General features: G+C 42.0%; 1 protein-coding gene across 2 annotated transcripts in view; it reads right to left on the minus strand.

The window, feature by feature from the left end:
• Positions 1–17175: 17175 nt before the first annotated feature.
• The window catches only part of nsun2 (NOP2/Sun RNA methyltransferase 2), a 60422-nt gene continuing 56530 nt past the window's right edge, over positions 17176–21067 (minus strand). For both annotated transcript variants that reach the window (XM_068058750.1, XM_068058741.1), the window contains exon 19: positions 17176–18504. In XM_068058750.1, coding sequence (XP_067914851.1) covers positions 18021–18504 — 484 coding nt within the window. In that variant the 3' untranslated portion in view covers positions 17176–18020. The remainder of the gene's footprint in view (positions 18505–21067) is intronic.

Genomic DNA, 21067 nt, shown 5'->3' on the forward strand with positions numbered 1-21067 from the left:
CTTTGCCTCGCCGGGTCGTGAACGATTCCCACGGCGAGGCAAACCCCAAATTACCTTCAGTCCGGGCTCAATGTCCTCGGCTGGGCTGCAGTCATAGAGTTTTACAGCACAGAAACAGGCCCTTTGGCCCAACGTGCCTGCGCCGACCATCAAGCACCCATCCAATCTAATCCCATTTTCCCGCACTTGACCCGTAGCCTTGTATGCTATGACATTTCAAGTGTTCATCCAAATACTTCTTAAATGTTGTGAGGGTTCCTGCCTCTACCACCCCTTCAGGGAGTGTGTTCCAGATTCCAACCACCCTCTGGGTGAAAATTGTTTCCTCAACTCCCCTACAAACCTCCTGCTCCTTACCTTAAATCTATGCCCCCGGTATTGCCCCTCCGCGAAGGGAAAAAGTTTCTTCCTGTCTATCCTATCAATGCCCTTCATAACAACCCCAGCCTATCTAGTCTCTCTTCATAACTGATATTCTCCAGCCCAGCAACATCCTGGTGAATGTCCTCTTCACCCTCTCCAGTGTAACCATATCCTTCCTTTAGTGTGGCGACCAGAACTGTACACAGTACTCCAGCTGTGGCCTAACTAGCGTTTTATACAGCTCCTTCATAACCTCCCTGCTCTTATATTCTATGCCTCGGCTAATAAAGGCAAGTATCCCATATGCCTTCCTAACCACCTTATCTACCTGTGCTGCTGCCTTCAGTGATCTATGGACAAGCACACCAAGTTCCCTCTGACCCTCTGTCCTCCCTAGGGTCCTACCATCTATTGTATATTCCCAGCATTGGCCACCACTCCCAGTGGTGCTGCTGAAACTAACAGCTGCCGGCCCAATGATTGACCGGCAGCTCAATGAAGCGGGACTTCCTCCCTCAAATGGGTGGATGTCCTGCCTTGGAATAATTAAAGCCCGGGACGGATCCCCGGGCCGGGCGGAAGCGGGTTCGCCACCGACTTTTATGAGGGTGGCCAGCTCCCATCTGCCCGACATAAAATCCAGCCCCGTTGCTTGAGTAGGCTGATTTGTCCATCCCTCCATGGCTTTGCCCCTCCCTGTCTCTGTAACCTCCTGCAGTATTCCAGATCTCTTTGCTCCTCTAATTCTGGCCTCTTCCAAATGCCTGATTTTAATTGCTCCATCGTTGGTGACTGTGCCTTCAGCTGCCTAGGCCTTAAGCTTTGCAATTCCTTATCTAAACCTCTCTGCTTCTCTATTTCTCTCTCCACTACTTTAAGTTCCTTAAAACCCACCTTTTTGATCAAGCATTTGTTCATCTTTCCTAATTTCTCCACATGTGGCTCATGTCAAAGTTTGCTTCATAACTTTCCTGTGAAGCATCTTAGGATGTTTTATTACATTACATTAAATGCGTTATATAAATGCAAGTTGTTCTTGTTGTTGACAGACCCACCAGAGGTGGTGGCACAATGGTATACCGTCAGGATTGAATGGCCATGGGAGTGATTTACATTGACTCTAGACTCCATGATGTTTCACGGCATCAGGTTAAACACGGACAAGGAAACCACTTGCTGATTACCACCTACTGCCCTCCCTCAGCTGATGAATCAATGCTCCATGTTGAACCAGAATGATTATCTGCAAGGCGTATCTGCCACACTTCTGCACATGTGCACCCATGTGAGGACTGAGCCCAAAAACCATCCTGCATCCCCCCCACCCTCATTTGCAGCTGTGCATGCACATATAGTCTGCCTGCTTGACACCAGATCAAATTACACATTGCAGAGAACATCGAACTACTGTATAGCAAACAGGATCAAATTACACATTCCTGAAAAACTGTTCAGCATGTCATGTCCTCCAAGAGGACCAATCAGAAATTTGGTCCAAACCACTTGTGTTGCAAATAACCACGACCTAGAATCATAGAAACTTACAACACAAAAGGAGGCTATTTGACCCATCACACCTGTGCAGGCTCTTTAAAAGACCTGCCCAATTTATTCCCAAACCCCAGCTTTTCCCCACAACCCTACAAATTAGTCCTCTTCAGCTATATGTCTGATTCCCTTTTGAAAGTTCCTATGGAATCTGATTTCACTACGCTTTCAGGTAATGCTTTCCAGATCTTAACAACTTGCTCTGTGAAGAAATTTCTCCTGATTTCCAATCTAGTTCTTTTACCAATTATGAACTTTGGTTACTGACCCACTTGCGAGAGAAAAAAGTTTCTCCCTACTTGCTCTATCAAACCTCTCAGTTTTGAACACCTCTATTAGTTTAGTTTTAGTTTAGTTTAGTTTAGAGATACAGCACTGAAACAGGCCCTTCGGCCCACCGAGTCTGTGCCGACCATCAACCACCCATTTACACTAATCCTACACTAATTCCATATTCCTACCACATCCCCACCTGTCCCTATATTTCCCTACCACCTACCTATACTAGGGGCAATTGCTAATGGCCAATTTACCTATCAACCTACAGGGCCTTCCCTTAGCCCTCTCTGCTGTAAGGAGAACAATTCAAGCTTCTCCAATCCCTCCACATAACTGAATTCCCTCATCCCTAGTATCATCCTGGTAAACTTCCTCTGTACCTTCTCCAGGGCCTTGACATCCTTCCTAAAGTGTGGTGTCCGGAATTTGGCACAACACTCCAGCTGAGGCCTAACCAGAGATTTGGAAATGTTTAGCTTGACTTCCTTGCTTTTTTATTAAGTGCCCATATTTACATAGCCAAGTATCCCGTATGCTTTCTTAACCACCTTAGCAATTTGCCCTGCCACCTTCCAAAAATTTATGAATAAGCACCCCCCTGTCATCTCCCAAAGTGCATCATTTCACAATTTTTTTTATTAATTCACAGAATGTCGGTGTTGCAGGCAAAGGCAACATTCATTGCACATCTTTAGTTGTCCATGAGGTGGTGGTGGTGAGCCACCTTCTTGAACTGCTGCAATCCGCATGGTGAAGTTACTTCCACAGTGATGTTAAGTAGGGAGTTTCAGGAGTTTGACCCAGTCACAAAGAAGGAATGGTGATATGTGCCCAAGTTGGATGGTGGCACTTGGAGAGGAATTTGGAGATGGTGGTGTAATTATGTGCTTACTGCCTTTGTCCTCCTAGGTGATAAAGGATGCGGGCTTAGGAGATGCTGTTGAGTGTTGTTGGAGCTGCACTCATCCAGCCAAGTGGAGAGTATTCCTTCTCACTTCTGACTGGTGCCTTCTAGGTTAAAAGAGTTTGGGGAGTCACTTACCACAGAATACCCAGCCTCTGACCTACTCTTGTAGCCACAGTATTTGTGTGGCTGGTCCTGTTAAGTTTCTGGTCAATTGTGCCCCTCAGAATGCCAACGGTAGGAGATTTGCTCATAGTAATACCATTGAATGTCAAGGGATTGCATAGACTCTTGCTGGAGATGGTCACTGCTTGGCATTATGTGGCACGAATGTTACTTGTCACTTATCAGCCCAAGCCTGAATGTTGTCCAGGTCTTGCTGCACGCAGACGCAGACTGCTTCATTACCTTAGAAATTGTGAATGGAACTGATCACTGCGTAATCATCAACGAACATCTCCATTTTTGGCCTTACGATGGAGGGAAGGTCATTGATGAAGCTGGTTGGGCCGAGGACATTTTCCTTAAGACCTCCTGTAGTGATGTCCTGGGACCTAACTGTTTGGACTCCAATAACCACAACCATTTTCCTTTGTGCTAGGTGTGACTCTAGCTAGAGTTTCCCCACCTAATTCCAATTGACTTCAATTTAACTAGGGTTCCTTGATGCTACACTTGGTCCAATGCTGCCATAAATACTGTGGCTACAAGAGCAGGTCAAAGGCTGGCCATTTGTGGCGAGTGACTCACCTCCTGACTCCCCAAAGCTTTTCAACCACCTACAGAGTACAAGTCAAGTGTGTGATGGAATACTCTCCGCTTTCCTGGATGAGTGCACCTCCAACAACACACTCAAGAAGCTCGACAGCATCCAGGACAAAGCAGCCCGCTTGGTTGGCATCCCATCCTTCGCCACCTTAAATATATACTCCCGCCATCATTTGCAAGATGCACTGCAGCATCTACCAATGCTTTTTCAACAGCACCTCTCAAACCTGCTATTTCTACCACTTAGAAAGACAAGAGCAACAGGCACACAGAAACACCAGCACAGCCAAATTTCCCTCCAAGTCACAACATATCGCCATTCCTTCTTTGTCGCTGGGTCAAAATCCTGAAACTTCTTTTCTAACAGCACTGTGGAAGTACCTTCAGCACACAGAATGCAGTGGTTTAAGGCGGCGGCTCACTATCACCTTCTTAAGGGCAACTAGGGATGGGTAATAAATGCTGCTGTTGCCTGCATCCCAAGAATTAATAAATAAATCTTAAAAAATAAGAGTGTATTTTGTGTTGGTCCTAACAAAATACATGATATTACATTTATATATTATTTACCAGACTTGACTATTCCAATGTTCTCTTGGCCAGCCTCCCATTTTCCACTTTCAATCAACTTGAGCTCATCCAAAAATCTGTTGCATGTATTCTAACTCACAGCATGTCCCGTTCACCCATCAGCCCTGTGCTCATTGACCTTCATTGGCTCATGGTTCACCAACACCTTGACCTTCCGTTGAAATCCCTCCATGACCTCACTCTTCCTATCTGAATTCAGCAGTGTGAGCACTTTGCATTCTCTGAAATCAGTAGAGCGAGCACTGTTTTCTCGGAACTCGATACTGAGTGTGCTGTGGATTCTCCAAACTTGGTAGCATAAGCACTGTGAGTGCCCTTTTAACATTTAAATCCCGAGTGAACAATTTTGTAGATTAAGATAGAATGAAACAGCATCATCATATTATATAAGGCCGCGGATAGAGTTCAATCTTGTCTTTATTCAATCAGCTAACTGCCTGTGACAGTAGCAATAAATGAGTCATCAGAAGCACAGCAGATGTCAGATGATTCTAAACCTGCTTTCACCTTGACATTACAGCATCGTAACAAAGGAAGTTGCTAAAAGGCTACAATTAGAGAGAATTATGCAATGCTTTTTAAAGGCTTCTGCTTTACTACAATTTCTGTGGTCAATTACAGTAGTTTTAGAATTTTCTCCGTTGCCACATGGAATAAAAATTAATGGAGCACCGCACCAGCAAGCACTTCTCCCTATTAAAGGATAGCAGACTGACAACCTAAAGAAAAAGACTTGAAAGAAATGCATTTATATAGCGCTTTTCACAACCACCGGATGTCTCAAAGTGCTTTAAAGCCAATGAAGTACTTTTTTTGAAGTGTAGTTACTGGTGCAATGTGGGAAACGTGGCAGTCAGTTTGCTCACAGCAAGCTCCCACAAACAGTGCAAATAAACTCAAATGAATTGCTCTTCAAAGCAGTGTTATGTCATTTTAGAAGTGTGGTAGAATACAACTGGAGTATAAATCCACTGGGAGAAACATGGAAACTCCATCCATAAGATATAAGAACATAAGAAATAGGAGCAGGAGTAGGCCATTTGGCACCTTGAGCCTGCCCACCATTCAATAAGATCATGGCTGATCTGATTGTGGCCTTAACTCCACTTTCCTGCCTGCCCCCCATAACCCTTGACATCCTTGTAGATCAAAAATATGTCTAACGCAGCCTTGAATATATTCAATGACCCAGACTCCATGCTCTCTGGGGATGATAATTCCAAAGATTAACGACCCTCTGAGAGAAGAAATTCCTCCTCATCTCCATCTTAAAAGGGAGACCCCTTATTTTCAAACTGTGCCCCCTAGTTCTAGATTCCCCTTGAGGGCAAACATCCTCTCAGCTTCTACCCTATCAAGCCCCCTCAGAATCTCATATGTTTCAATAAGATCACCTCTCATTCTTCTAAACTCCAATGAATATAGGCCTAATTTGCTCAACCTTTCCTCATAAGACAATCCCTTCATCCCAGGAATCAGCCTAGTAAACCTCCCCTGAACTGCTTCCAATGCAAGTATATCCTTTCTTAAGTAAGGAGACCAAAACTGTACATAGTACTCTAGTTGTGGTCTCACCACACAATTATAGCAAGACCTCCCTACTTTTCTACTCTATCCCCCTTGCAATAAATGCCAACATTCCATTTGCCTTCCTAATTACTTGCTGTACCTGCACGCTAACATTTTGTGATTCATGTACAAGGACACCCAGATTAAAGGCCTGCTACCCGACTTGAACCCGATGGGACCAGAAGACTTGTGTCGGGTTCGGGTCGGGTTGGGTCAGGTTGCACTTCCGGATCCGGCATTCGGGCTTGGGTCGGGCTGGGTTAGATATGCTCTGTCACAGGTAAGTGGCTCCACTGTTAATTTAATTATTGGACCAGAAAGATGGCTTTGTTACAGTTATTTTACCCTTGTGCAACAAAGTGAAAAATGGAAGGTAAGTTAACTGATGGTTGGGTCGGGCCAGGCGCGGGAAAAAATGGAAGGACTCGGGCCAGGTCGGGCTCGGGTCAGATGTGGTTCTGTCGGGCTCGGGCCAGGGCTTTTCTTGCAGACCCAAGCAGGCCTTTAACCCAGATCCCTCTCTACCACAGCATTCTGCAGTCCCTCTCCATGTAAACAATATTCTGCTTTTCTATTCTTCCTGCCAAAGTGGACAACCTCACATTTTCCACATTATACTCCATCTGCCAAATGTTTGCCCACTCACTTAACCTATCAATATCTCTTTGCACACACTTTGTGTCCTCCTCACAACTTGCTTTCCTACCTGTCTTTGTATCATCCACAAATGTGGCTACAATACACTTGGTCCCTTCATCTAAGTCATTAATACCATCGTAAATAGTTGAGGCCCCAGCACTGATCCCTGTGGCACTCCACTAGGTACAGTTTGCAAACTTGAAAATGCCCCATTTATCAACGCTTTCTGTTTCCTGTTAGTTAGCCAATTCTCTATCCATGCTGTCATGCAGGCCCCCACCTACCAAGAATGAGGCACATTAATTTCGCTAGAAGGATATTAAATTTCAAATTGTTGCTGGGAAGAGAAGGACTGTAACAAGGAATTGCCAGGCCCCTGGCTGGAAAGACATTTTTGCATATCAGCAGAGAGTGCTGGAACAAAGGAGCTATCCCCTGCTCCCATACGATACACAGAACAGACCTGGTCAAACCAGTCGGTCACGTGACCACCCTGCTGGCCAACTTGGGTGTTTTAAATTGTAGAAACAGTGTTTGAACTGGCAGAAGGCAGCTTTGCTCCTAGACTGAGAACATCTCTCTCCCGTCGGCTCCCATCTCTTTCTCACCAGCTTTGGAATCCATTGAAGACACATGGATCCCAAGAGAGAAAAGTCTCCTCCAGTGAACAAGGTTTAAGAAGAATACTGGGCCCCAACGAAAAGCAAGATCTACAGTGAGCTCAAAGCACAGTAACAAAAAAAAACCCTCTTCAGAGATTGCCTCAAACTTTTCCCCTTTCATTTTTCTTCTGTTCTTTACTGTCTCAATTTGCATGTGTATATCACATATACATACTAGCGTGGGCGCGTTGTGTATCCGTAGGCATCAACCGAATTGGAGTTTAAATCTAATAACATGTCACCTTTCTTCTTTAATCCTAAGAAAGCCTGTTTGTGCTTGTTTCTTTGCCTTATAATTGGAAAGCGGTGACCAAGGATTCACCAAGGGGGAGCTAAAAACAGTGTGTTTAAAAAATAAAACCCTGGTATAGTAAGATCAGGTGAAGGCTGAAAGGGAATTCTCGACCTCTTTCTCACCTGGTCGTAACAATGTTAATATATTACCCCAATACTATGTGCTGTTATCTTGTGTAGTAACCTTTTATGTGGCACCTTATCAAATGCCCTTTGGAAATCAAAATACACTACATCTATTGGTTCCCCTTTATCCATCCTGCTTGTTACATCCTCAAAGAACACTCATAAATTTGTCAAACACGATTTACCTTTCATAAAACCATGTTGACTACCTGATTGCATTATGATTTTCTAAATGTCCTGCTGTTACTTCCTTAATAATAGATTCTAGCATTGTTTCAATGACAGATGTTTGGCTAACTGGCATATAGTTTCCTGCTTTCTGTCTTCCTCCTTTCTTGAATAAATGTATTACATTTGTGGTTTTCCAACCTCTGGGACTTTCCAGACTCACTGGAATTTTGGACGATTATAACCAATGCATCAACCATCTCTGCAGCCGCTTATTTTAAGACCCTCTGATGCAGGACATCAGGTCCAGGGAACTTGTCAGCCTTTAGTTTCATTAGTTTTCCTAGTATTTTTTCTCTACTGTTAGTAATTGTTTTAAGTTCCTCTCTCCCTTTTACCTCTTCACTTTCTTCTTTACTTGGGATGCTTTATGTGTCCTCTACTGTGAAGACAGATGCAAAATACTTGTTCAACGTCTCTGCCATTTCTTTGTTTCCCATTACCAATTCCACAGTCTCATCCCCTCAGGGACCAATGTTTATTTTAGCTACTCTCTTCCTTTTTATATATTTGTAGAAGCTTTGACTGTCTGTTGCTATATTTCTTGCAAGGTTACTTTCATACTCTAATTTCTCTCTTTATTTTTTGCATCATCCTCTGCTTGGTTCTAAAATGTTCCTAATCTTCTGGCATATCATTAATCTTTGCAGCACTGTACACCTTTTCTTTCAATTTGATCCCATTCTTAATTTCCTTAGTTAGGGTCTGCACTAAGTGCTGCTTGAGTACAGAGTATAAAGAAGGGAGCTCGGTAAGTGATGGCATTTTAAGGGTTAATCTCTCTAGTCTAGTTTTTGTTTAAATTTAGCAATTAACTAAAATTACTGTTCAAGTTAGAGGCAAGTTAAGTTTCTTACAATTTTAAACCGTGATATACAAGCTCTCAGAGTAGCTGTAGCTAGTTAAATAGGTAGCTAGCTTAAACTGGTTTCTGAGCTCTAGCAAAGCTGATTCATCATTGTTTTCAGAGAACATAAATTCAGGGGTCTCCAAATGCTGCTTGTCTGCACCGAGTGCTGCTTGAGTGTACAGCGTGCAAAGAAGGGAGTTTGGTAAGTGAGGGAGTTTGGTGAGGAAGGGCACTATAAATTAATTAAGAAAAATCAATTTAATTTAATTCATTGTGTGAGAGCGGGACCAGCAGCACTTCAAAAGAACGGCCATGGGAAGGAGAGAAAGGGGGAGTGAGCGAGACCAGCGAGCAGTGTAAAAGAGCTAGCCAGTGTAGGCCACCAGAGCGGACCAAACTCGTTCTGAGGAGAAATAAAAAGAATCAAAGTGTGACGTCACAGTAAAACAGGTAGTTGATTGGTTGGCGAGTTTTTTTTATCGTTTATCTTTCAAATTTCGGGTAATTTTACTAATTGTAAGATTTTATTTCCTACTACTAGCAAAACATAATAGATTGGCTGGTGAATATTTCCTATTAATTAATTAAGTAAATAGTTAGTTATTTAAAACACAATCAGGACGGCAGGGCAGGTGATGTGTTGCAGCTGCAGAATGTGGGAGCTGGTGGATGCCAATGTGATCCATAGCAAACATGGCTGCAGTAAGTGTCTGCAGCTCCAAGAGCTTAGGCTCTTAGTCAGTGAGCTGGAGGCCGAGCTACAAACATTGTGATGCGTGAGGGAGGGGAAAAGATAGGGTCTTCTGATTTGGTCAGTGGTCAAGGACAGGAAGATGTGACTGCAAGTAAGGCAGGTAAGGGATTGAGAAGGCAGAAATGGAGCAAGCTCAGCCCTTGCAATTGTCCAACAGGTTTGAGGTTCTTTCACATTGTATGAACGAGAGCGAGGGCTGCAGGGTGGATGAGCAAACTGACCTTGGCACTGTGGTACAGGAAGGCATTCAAGCAGGGGGAGTAAATAGGAATATAGTGGTAGTAGGAGACAGTGCAGTCAGGGGAACAGCCACAGTTCTCTGCAGCCAAGAGTGAGAGCCCAGAAGGCTGTGTTGCCTACCCAGTGCCAGGGTTTGGGATATCTGTTCAGGGTTGGAGAGGAACTTGCAGTGGGAGGGGGAGGATCCAGTTGTCATGGTCCACGTGGGTACCAATGGCACAGATAGAACTAGGAAAGAGATTCTACATCGGGAATGTGAGCAGCGAGGGGCTAAATTAAAAAGCAGAGCCTCGAAGGTAATGATCTCAGGATTATTACCTGAGCCATGAACAAATTGGCATTTGTATGGCTCAAAGATTGGTGTGGGAGAAATGGGTTTCGATTCATGGGGCATTGGCATCAGTACTGGGAAAGTAGGAGCTGTACCGTTGGGACGGCCTACACCTGAACCGTGCTGGGACAAGTGTTCCGGCGAGTTGTAATAACTAAGGCAGTAGAGAGGGCTTTAAACTAAATAGTGGAGGTGAGGGATCAAGTGAGAGAAGACGTGATAATTTAAAGAGAGAGGAGACGGCAAGATAGCAAGATAGCAATAAGGATAATGATAATCAGGGTTCGACAGGAAGGTTCAGTACGTACAAACTCAAGAACGAGCTAGCAGATAAGACTAGAGGTTGTGAACTAACAAAGTGGGGGGAGGGTTCAGGAGAGGGGAGATTTAGAAATCCAAAGAGAAAGGCCAAGGCATCAGAACAGTATAACATTGTGGGTAAAGACAAGCAGATTGGGACAGGAAGGGATAGAGAGTTTAACAGAACTTGTACATCAACAAACATGGTCATTGAAGGGAATAGAAGAAAAAAATGAAATTAAAGGTTCTATATCTAAATGTGCGAAGCATCTGCTACAAGATAGATGAACTAGTGGCACAAATAGAGGTACATGATTTAGATCTAATCGCCATTACAGAGACATGGTTACAAGGCGATCAAGGTTGGGAGATAAATTTTCCAGAGTACACAATACTTCAGAAAGACAGAGGGAATAGCAAAGGAGGAGAGGTAGCACTGGTGGTAAAGGATGACATAAGTGCATTAGTGAGGAAGGATCTGGCCTCAGAAGATAATGAAGTAGAATCAGTATGGGTAGCAATAAGGAATAGCAAGAATGAGAAAAAACTGGTGGGCATGTTTAGTTTAGTTTAGAGATACAGCACTGAAACAGGCCCTTCGGCCCACCGAGTCTGTGCCGACCATCAACCACCTATTTATACTAATCCTACACTAATTCCATATTCCTACCACATCCCCATCTGTCCTTATATTTCCCTACCACCTACCTATACTAGGGGCAATTGCGAATAGCCAATTTACCTATCAACCTGCAAGTCTTTGGCATGTGGGAGGAAACCGGAGCACCCGGAGGAAACCCACGCAAACACAGGGAGAACTTGCAAACTCCACACAGCCAGTACCCAGAATTGAACCCGGGTCACTGGAGCTGTGAGGCTGCAGTGCTAACCACTGCGCCGCCCTAGTTTGTAGGCCCCCTAACAGCAGTTATACCATCAGAGCATTAAACAAGTAATTATTGGAGCTTGTAACAAAGGCAATGTAATAATTGTGGGGGACTTTAATCTTCATATAGACTGGGACAATGAAATTGGCAGGAATGGTCTAGAAGATGAGTTTGTAGAATGTTTTCGGGACAATTGCTTGGAGCAATACGTTGTGGAGCCAACGAGAGATAAAGCTATTTTAGATCTAGTATTGTGTAATGAAGCAGGGTTAATAAGCATTGTAAGTATTGTGTACTCTGGAAAATTTATCTCCCAACCTTGATCACCTTGTAACCACGTCTCTGTAATGGCGATTAGATCTAAATCATGTACCTCTATTTGTGCCACTAGTTCATCTATCTTATAGCACATGCTTCGCACATTTAGATATAGATCCTTTAATTTCATTTTTTTCTTCTATTCCCTTCTATGACCATGTTTGTTGATGTCATAAAATTGTCATAGTAAAAGATCCACTGGGAAAGTGATCATAATACCATTGAATTCCATGTTAAGTTTGAAAGCGACATGCTCCAATCACAAACAAGAATCTTAAACTTAAACAAAGCCAATTACGTAGGTATGAGGGGAGAACTGGCTAAGGGAAATTGGGTGAATAGACTAAAAGCTATGGTGGTAAATGAACAGTGGGAAACCTTTAAAGAAACAATTCAAAATGTTCAACAAAAATACATTCCATTGAAACACAAAAACTCAGCAAGAAAGACCCATCCGTGGCCTATTCAGGAAGTTAAGGATTAGATTAAAAGAAAAGGCTTACAAGGTTGCAAAAATAAAAAAGAGTAGCAAGTCTGAGGATTGGGAGTGTTTCAGAAAACAGCAAAGGGCCACCAGAAATTGATTTAAAAAAAAGGAAAAATAGAATGAGTAAACTAGCCAGTAACATAAAAACAGATTGTAAGAACTTTTATAGGTATATCAAAGGAAGAGAGTATCTAAAGTAAACGTTGGTCCCTTGGAAACAGAGATGGTAGAAATTATCATGGGGTTGAGGAAATGGCAGAGGCATTGAACAAATATTGTGTGTCTGTCTTCACAGTAGAAGACACAAGTTCCATCGTAGAAATAGGCAGTAACCTAGCTGCTAAAAAGTGAGGAAATTAAGGAAATTTATATCAGCAGGGAAAAAATATTGGAGAAACTTAAGGGACTAAAATCTGACAAATCTTCAGAACTGATTAACTACATCCGAGGTTTCTAAAAGTGATAGCTGTAGATATAGTGGATGAGCTAGCTCTCATTTTCCAAAATTCCTTAGATTCGGGAATGGTCCCATCAGATTGGAAATTGACAAATGTTCCAAGAAAGGAGTGAGAGAGAAAACAGAGAACTACAGGCGAGTTAGTCTAACATCAGTCGTTGGAAAAATGCTGGAATCTATTAAGGAAGTTTTAACAATGCACTTAGAAAAGCACACGATTAGAACAAGACAACATGGTCTTACTAAAGGGAAATCCTGTTTGACAAATTTATTAGAGTTTTTTGAGGATGTAACTAGTATGATAGTTAAGGGGGAACCAGTAGATGTAATATACCTGGATTTCCAAAAGGCATTTGATAAGGTGCCACACAAAAGGTTCATTGGCAAGATAAGGGCTCACGGAGTTGGGGGTAATACATTAGCATAGATAGAGGATTAGTTAATGGACAGGAAGCAAAGAATGGGCATAAGTGGGACATTTTCAAGTTGGCAGGCAGTAAATAGTGGAGTGCCGCAAAGATCAGTGCTGGGGCCTCAGCTATTTACAATCTATATTAATGACTTAAGATCAAGAGACAGAGAGTAATATATCTAAGTTTGCTGATACAAAAGTAGGTGGAAAGGTAAGCTGTGAGGACACAGAGGCTGCAAAGAGATATAGACAGGTTAAGTGAGTTGGCAACAAGATGGCACATGGAGTATAATGTAGGGAAGTGTGAAGTTATGCACTTTGCTCATAAGAATAGAAAAGCAGAATTTTTTTTAAAAGATGTGCAACTTGTAAGTATCGATGTTCAAAGACACTTGGGTGTGCTTGTACAAGGAACGCAGCGAGTTAACATGCAGGTACTAGCAATTAGGAAGGCAAATGGCATGTTGTCCTTTATTGCAAGGGGATTGGAGTACAGGAATAAGGAAGTATTGCTACAATAGTACAGGGTTTTGGTGAGACTACATCTGGAATACTGTGTGCAGTTTTTGTCTCCACACTTAAGAAAGGATATACTTGCACTGGAGGCAGTGCAGCAAAGGTTCACTAGACAGGTCCCTGGGATGAGGAGGTTGTCCTATGATGAGAGACCAAGTAAATTAGGCCTATATTCTCTGGAGTTTGGAAGAATGAGGTGTGATTTCATTTGAAACATAAAAGATTTTAAAGGGGCTGGTTAGAGTAGACAGATTATTTCCGTTGGTCGGGGAATCTAAAACACGGGAGCAGAGTCTCAGGATAAGGGGACATTCATTTAGGACTGTGATTAGGAGAAATTACTTCACTCAAAAGGGTTGTGAATCATTGGAATTCTCTACCCCAGAGGGTCGTGGATGCTCTACTGTTGAATACATTTATGGCTGGGATAGACCAATTTTTGGTCTCTCAGGGAATCAAGGGGTATGGCGAGTGGGCAGGAAAGTTCAGTTGAATCCCAAGATCAGCCATGATCGTTCTGAATGGTGGAGCATGCTCGTCGGGCCATATGGTCTATTCCTGCTCCTATTTCTTGTGTCAGCCACAGATGATGCATCCTTCTCAGTCTTTCTTCCTCAATGGAATATATCTTTGAGAGTTATGAAATATTTCCTTAAATGTCTACCACTGCTTCTCTACGATCTTTCCTTCTAACTTACTTTCCTAGTCCACTGTGCCAACACTGTCTTCATACCCTTGTAATTGATTTTATTTAATTTTAAGACACCAGTTTCAGACCCAAATTTCTCACCCTCAAACTGAATGTGAAATTCTATCACTGTTGCCTGGAGGACCAATTACTGAGGTAATTTATTGATCCTGTCTCATTACACATTACCAGGTCTAAAATAGCCTGCTCCTGGTTGGTTCCAAAACGTATTGTTCGAAGAAACTATCTCAAATACACTCAGTGAACTCATCCTCCAGGCTACCTTTGCCAATTTGATTTGTCCATTCAATAAGATTAAAAATGCCCATGTTCATTGCAGTACCTTTTCTACAAGCATACATTATACCTGGATTTATTATGATCACTAGGTTCATCATTTGTAGTAATTTTCTAGAGGTAACTTAATTTGGGAATAGAGTTGTTTTCAAATGAAATTAAAACACCTGGTTTGAGAAGCTGGCAAACAAACCTAGGGTGGTTATAAATCAAAGGGTTGCCCGTGTTTATTTAGTAGGCATAATGGGAAGTGTGAAGCCCCTAAACAATGGGAACCTCTCTCAACTTCTTAATGGAGACAGTGTGTCTGCAGCTGCCTCAATCAGTATAATTCATTCATATGATTTCCCAGAACAAAGAGAAGATTTGGAGTTGTAAGTAATTAGTTTAAATTGCTACCCGGGACATCTCATATGTACCACATTGCTATGGATGGATGATGCAGGTGATGCCTGCTGGTGTTTTGATCTGTGTGCCTGCTGACAGACAAGTGGTTGGCTTTTGGAAAGCAGTTGACTTCAGCCAACCTGTTGGTCACAGAGAAGGCAATTAGCTTTGGGAGCAGCTAGGCTCAGGAGCAAAGAGGTCATCGGAACCAGGAGTGTTGCTGTTTTGAGGCAGGCCCCTGATAAAATTGGAAAATCCAGATTCAGGAGTTGATCTCCTACCTCAGATGATAGCTGTGAAACAAAGGAATCAAAGTGAATTCTTAAGAGCTGTGGTACACTTTGGATTGGTCCCAGAATTGAACAAACTGCCAAGATCCCGTAACATATAGGGGAACTCTTGGGGTGGAAGTAACTGTAAAACAGGAGTGTTCTGTTAAGATTTTAAGTTTAAAGTACAAGTATTTCCAACTTGTAGTGTAAAGTTAGTCATGTTTTGCTTTAATTCTTGTAAAGTTTGTTCAAAACGTAAAATCTTGTGGCATAATTCTTTCAGTAATAAATGGGAATTAGGGACTGTTAACTTAAGCAAAAGTCTAACAGAATCATATTATACTCTGTTCCACAAATGTAGCTGTTAGGGGGCCTATAAACTACTCCCACCAGTGACTTCTTTCCTTTGTCATTTCTTACCTCCACCTAAACTGATTCTACATCTTGATCTTCCAAGATTTACCCCGCCTCCTTTTACTTACTTACAAATATCAAATACTTGAATATTTAGTTCCCAGCCTTAGTTACCTTGTAACCATATCTCTGTAATGGCTCTCATATCATAGCCATTTATTTCTATTTGTGCTAGCAATTCATCCATTTTGTTACAAATGTTGTGTGCGTTCAGATAAAGAGCCTTTAATTCTCTCCTTTTACCATTTTTCCCAACTCTGATCTTATCTGCTGGTGCACTCAGCTTTGTATGCGCCATCCCTTCCCGTCACACACTGGTTATCGATAACTGTATCACTACCCTGCACTATTGCCTTGTCCTTTCCCATTAACATTCAAAATTTCCCCTCACCTGAACCCTCTTCCTTACTTTTTAAGTTTAAAGCCCTCTCTACAGCCTTAGTTATACAATTCGCCAGAACACTGGTCCCAGCGGGGTTCAGGTGAAGGCCATCCCAACAGTACAGCTCCTTCTTTCCCCAGTACTGGTGCCAGTGCCCCATGATATCTGCTGGCCTATTTGGCTTAAAAAAAAAACCATAAAAATTATTAAACGTGACAGTTTCAAGGCAGCAATATATTGGTTTCCACCAAATTTGAAAGGAGTAAGAGATGAGGAAAAAGAGTAAAAAGGAGATGCACACGCTACGCTCCTGACATACATTAGTACAATCCACTCGCTACAATGGCCTAGATGTTGTCCTTGTGCTACATTCCTTTTGTTTATTTCAAATTTTTTCAACTGCACCTGCACCCAAGATTTTGGCTCCCTCCTCTTCCCCATGAATATTTAAACCCCTTCCATAAGTGTACTCAGTGTATTTGTAGCCCTCTGCTTCCATGTCCAAACAGCGCATATTAGGCCACCTCCTTCTCCCCAATATGAATAAAAATACTTGGAACAACCCGAAACATTCTTGGACAATGACGGGAAGAAAGCGAGTTCAAGTAACTGAATATCAAGAATCCCTTAAACACCAGTGGAAGTCCCAATAATATTTGCACCATCCAAGTGTCAAGCAATGGCTATCTCCAGCAAGAGTCTAACCACCTCCCATTGGCATTCAATGGTATTACCATTGTCAAATCCCCCAACATCATCTGTGGTTGGGGGGGAAAAGAGTCACCATTAACCAGAACACAAGTTATTTATCAAGACAAACTTAAAAAACTTTGCTCATATACATGGATTCAAAAATTGTTTTTCCTCCCCCATCCCAAACAGAACTCTAAACATCCTGGACTCAAGAACTACTCTTTTCTTCCACTACCTCTACCCAGCCAGCACACTTTCACGTTCAGAGACCGGAGGTAGACAAAGCACATACATGAATCCAACTGTGATGTAAATGACAATTTCCAGCAGTCACTATGCAGACGGGCTTTTATGCACAAAAATTAAGATTTTTTCAAGAGGGAACTTGTGATTGCAGTCTCTTAAGATCATTACTGCTGCACATTGACAAGGTTTCCACTGCAGCAAGATTCAACTGACATACCCATCAGGAACTTTGCACGTACAAAAAAAAGATAGAAAATATCAACACATCAAAACTGAAAGATTCAGTGCCTTTTATTGGGCAAAATATGGTAACTTGACTGAAAAACAACCATTGTCACATTTGCAACCATGTTAAATACAAACGTGGAGCAATTCCCTTTGGTACATCTACAGATTTTGCAAAGTAAATATTTTTTTTGATTTTTAAAGGGATAATTATCACCTTCACTACTTGGGCAGTAAACTGGTAGAAAATTGAGCTGATTGGCTCCACCAGTTTACCATCTAAGTAGTGATGGCAAAAGTTACCATAAAACTTAGCATGATGCTTTAAAATAAAGTTAGCACTTCAGGTTTATAAATTCAACTGTAAAAACTTTAAATCACCTTTGAAAGGGATTCACAAAAGTTTTAAAAAAACACAAACAGAAGCAGTAACAAAAATGGCAAACAATAGAGATGCCCATTTTAAAAGGTTATTTTCTTCGAGAATGGGTTGTCAAACTATTCGCAAAAACACAACTTAATCTTGTGAGTGGCATTTAAATTCATCACTCAAGAATGAAGCCATAATGAAAATGTTACAGCCCTCCTCATCCCCCTCTGAATATACTTGCTTCATTCATTTTCCATGAAGAAATTATCTGGCAAATGGCCAGGATATCTTTACAGAAAAGATGATATTTAAATTAGAAACTGGTTAATTCATGCTTTCTGATAATGTGTGATCAAATCATTTTTCAAGTCTATCTGTCGAGTTAGTAAAGGTCTGAATATTTTCACATGAAATATTGAAGTTTGGATTGCAAGTAAATTATATTATATTTCCTCCTGAAACAGCTTGGCAGTTCTAGATATCCAACACTTAAGTCATAAGAAAACTTATGCTGCAATCTATATCAGTCTACATTTGACACTTTTTTGAAAGGCAAAACCTTAGATTGATTTGTATCAGGACATGCCACTTCAGCACCATCAAAGCTTTCAATGTCTGGACATGAATCAATAGATTCCAGTATTCTTATTGTATTTTTAATTTCCATCTTTGTATGCTGTACATGTTCTTGATGTTGTTCAGGTTCTTCTGTAGCCCCCAGGATCTCATTACATCTTTCTTCAGATTCTTGTAGTATGTCAGAATCTTCTTTCAAATTTTCAGTCTCTCTCTGTACATTCAATACCCCTTCTTCCATTGGTTCCTCATTTTTCTCAGTATTGACAGCCACGCTGTCTGATCCTTCGCCCTTACTCTTGTCTCTGAAAACCTCTACTCCCAGCATTCGTAGGTAATGGAAACGCTCGTTCCTAGCCACAAAGGCACGGATTGAATTCTTTCCTCTCCAGCCACACAGAACAATAGGGCACTTTGGACCTTCAATGTTTCTGTAAACGTAATTGTGGGCAGGAAATGGGAAGGAAAGAACAAAGAATAAATAATCGGAATGAAGTCAGTAAATTAGTTGTCTGTTGGTGGTGGAGGACTGGGGAAATCATCCAGAATTACTTATTTCCAAAGGGGTTTTCCCCAAATAGCTCACCATTTCTAAGCATTGGAAAATTATAACAAAGACCAGAACACAGATTCCCAGTTAGTTAAGGTAACAGCTGAACATATAGTTAAAAATTATCTGATTCAAGACAATCATTCCCACATTTTGAATGGAATTCGTTTATCCCCTACGCAGCTTTGGAGTGCATCATTGGAGTAGCAACAAGTGAGAGAATGGTCAATCACAAAGCAGACAACTACAGGCAATAGTGTTTATGAAAGGAGTTGGAACTGCTCCATACAACCAAGTTGGATAAATGAGCACTGACTCATGAGGCAGCCATAATAATAATCACTATTTTTCTTCCATAATTCATGACTGAAAATTTGTTCTAAATGTTGACAAGGATAGTTCCACAATTAAAAAGAACCAGGTATATCCCCACTCTGAATGAAGAACACAGCATTCCTCATGTAAAGAACATCACAATGTTTTACAGAAAGGTGGACATCAAGAAGGATGGAAAGAAACAGGACTTCAAGGAAGGTGCAAAAGTGTGGTAAAAGAGAGAGGTTTTAAGGAGACAGTTGAATGCAGGGTGGAAAGCGGCTTTAGGGAGAGATTTCCCAAGGACAAGTACTCAATGGTGAAAGGATGACAACTGATGGTGGTAAATTCAGCTGAAAGTAAGCTAGTGTCAGAGGTTATATAAAAAGACAGTCGACAGGAAATCACACAGCAGGATTGGACAAGGCCAGGGAGGGATTTGAACACACAAGAGGATCTTATAAAGTGATCTTTTGGAGTTGCCAGTTGATCATGGCAAGGGTTGGGTGTGAGACACTGTGCAGGTACATACAGAGAACACTGCATTTTGGATAATGTGCAATTTGAGTCATATTTGCAGTGGATTGGTGGGGTGGGGGGTCAGTTGGTGGGTGGGGAGAAACAGAAGCTGCAGACACACAATATTTCAGAGATGGATGAAAGTATTGTTGGTAATGGATAGGATGTTGGAAGAAGTTGGAAAAACAGGAATGGAAGGTGTCACTACTTAATCCAGCAAGAAAATGATTCTCAAAGTAATTAAGATTAAGTATAGTATTTACTTGCAGAGAAAAGATCAATTTTTCGAATAAAAGTTATTGAAAAAAAAAAACTGGTGCTTAACCCTAAAGTACATATCCAATCCATTGTCCCCTGTTAGTCTAATGGATAAAGGCACTATCCGGTATGAGCAATCTAGAGGTTAGCATACTGAAAGAGCAACCCAGAGATTATGAGCCGGATTTTCAAATCCCACTAAATGTAGGAATGGCTGTGAGTGCAATTTGAAGGCTGTATTCTCAGAGGTTGGCACTGAGTCCCGCTGCCTACAGAACGCAATGATATAAACTGCTGCTGGCACAGAGGGAATGATTTGGGCGCACACCTCCAAATAAGAGCCTGTTGGGCTCAATAACAAACTTGTCAGCATCAGTGAGCAATTTCTAAAGGCTGGGAATGGGGAAGACGTCATGGGGGGGGGGGATACAACAGGGTTGTGAAGACTCAACCAGTCTGGAGGGCCATGAGGGCTAGAGGAAGGGCTGATTAAATTAATTCTTAGGCAGCAATTGAAGCTTAGCTGCTTCAGATGTGTCTCAGTGTGGTGACTGGTAAAGCTGGAAGAGTTTAATGCCACAGCGGAGAGTGGCAAGAAAACGGAGAGGGAAGTGAGCCCGCTAAACATCGCTGTGGCAGCTGGGGTTGGCACAGGAAGGCCTAGCGGAGGGAGGTCAGATGGAAACAGGTCACTCTGACATTAGACGGAGCAGCCAGGATGAGATGCAGCAGATGCAACCTGCTGGACAGGAGGCCAGAGAAGCACAGCAGGGGGGCTGCAAGAGGATACATTTGAACACCCACACAGGCCCTCAGAGATCCCTGGTGACTCATTTGTATAGGCAACAGCAAGCCAAGCAACAGCTGCCGCTTGCCTTTAAAAATTGCATTCCGTTCCCGCCTTCATAACGCTTCTAACACCTCTAATTGGGAGCTGGACTCACTCCAGTTGTCAGAGTACTGACCCAGAAATGAAAACTTGGCCCTATAAACTTTGAATTCCACCATTACAGCTTATGAATCTAGTAATGTGAACTAGCACAATCAAATGACAAAAAAAAAGTTGCTGGATTGTTGTCAAAATCCAGTTGGTTCACCAATGTCCTCCAGAAATGTGAACCAGCCATCCCAACCTGGTCTGGATGACATGTAATTCTGTCCCACACTACAAGAATGGCTTAATAGCCTCAGGGAAACTAAAAATGTCTAGTTTTCTTTTTAGAAAAAGAAGCCTTGCAGGCACTAGACCCCATTTTCAATTCCTGATCTAGACTCACCTAACCATTTTCAGTTACAGCAACAACTGAAGCTACAATGCAGCAAGACCTGGAGAATATCTAGGCTTGGGCTGA

The sequence above is a fragment of the Heterodontus francisci genome, chromosome 2 (genome assembly GCF_036365525.1).
Source record: "Heterodontus francisci isolate sHetFra1 chromosome 2, sHetFra1.hap1, whole genome shotgun sequence".
In the NCBI taxonomy this organism is placed as follows: domain Eukaryota; kingdom Metazoa; phylum Chordata; class Chondrichthyes; order Heterodontiformes; family Heterodontidae; genus Heterodontus; species Heterodontus francisci.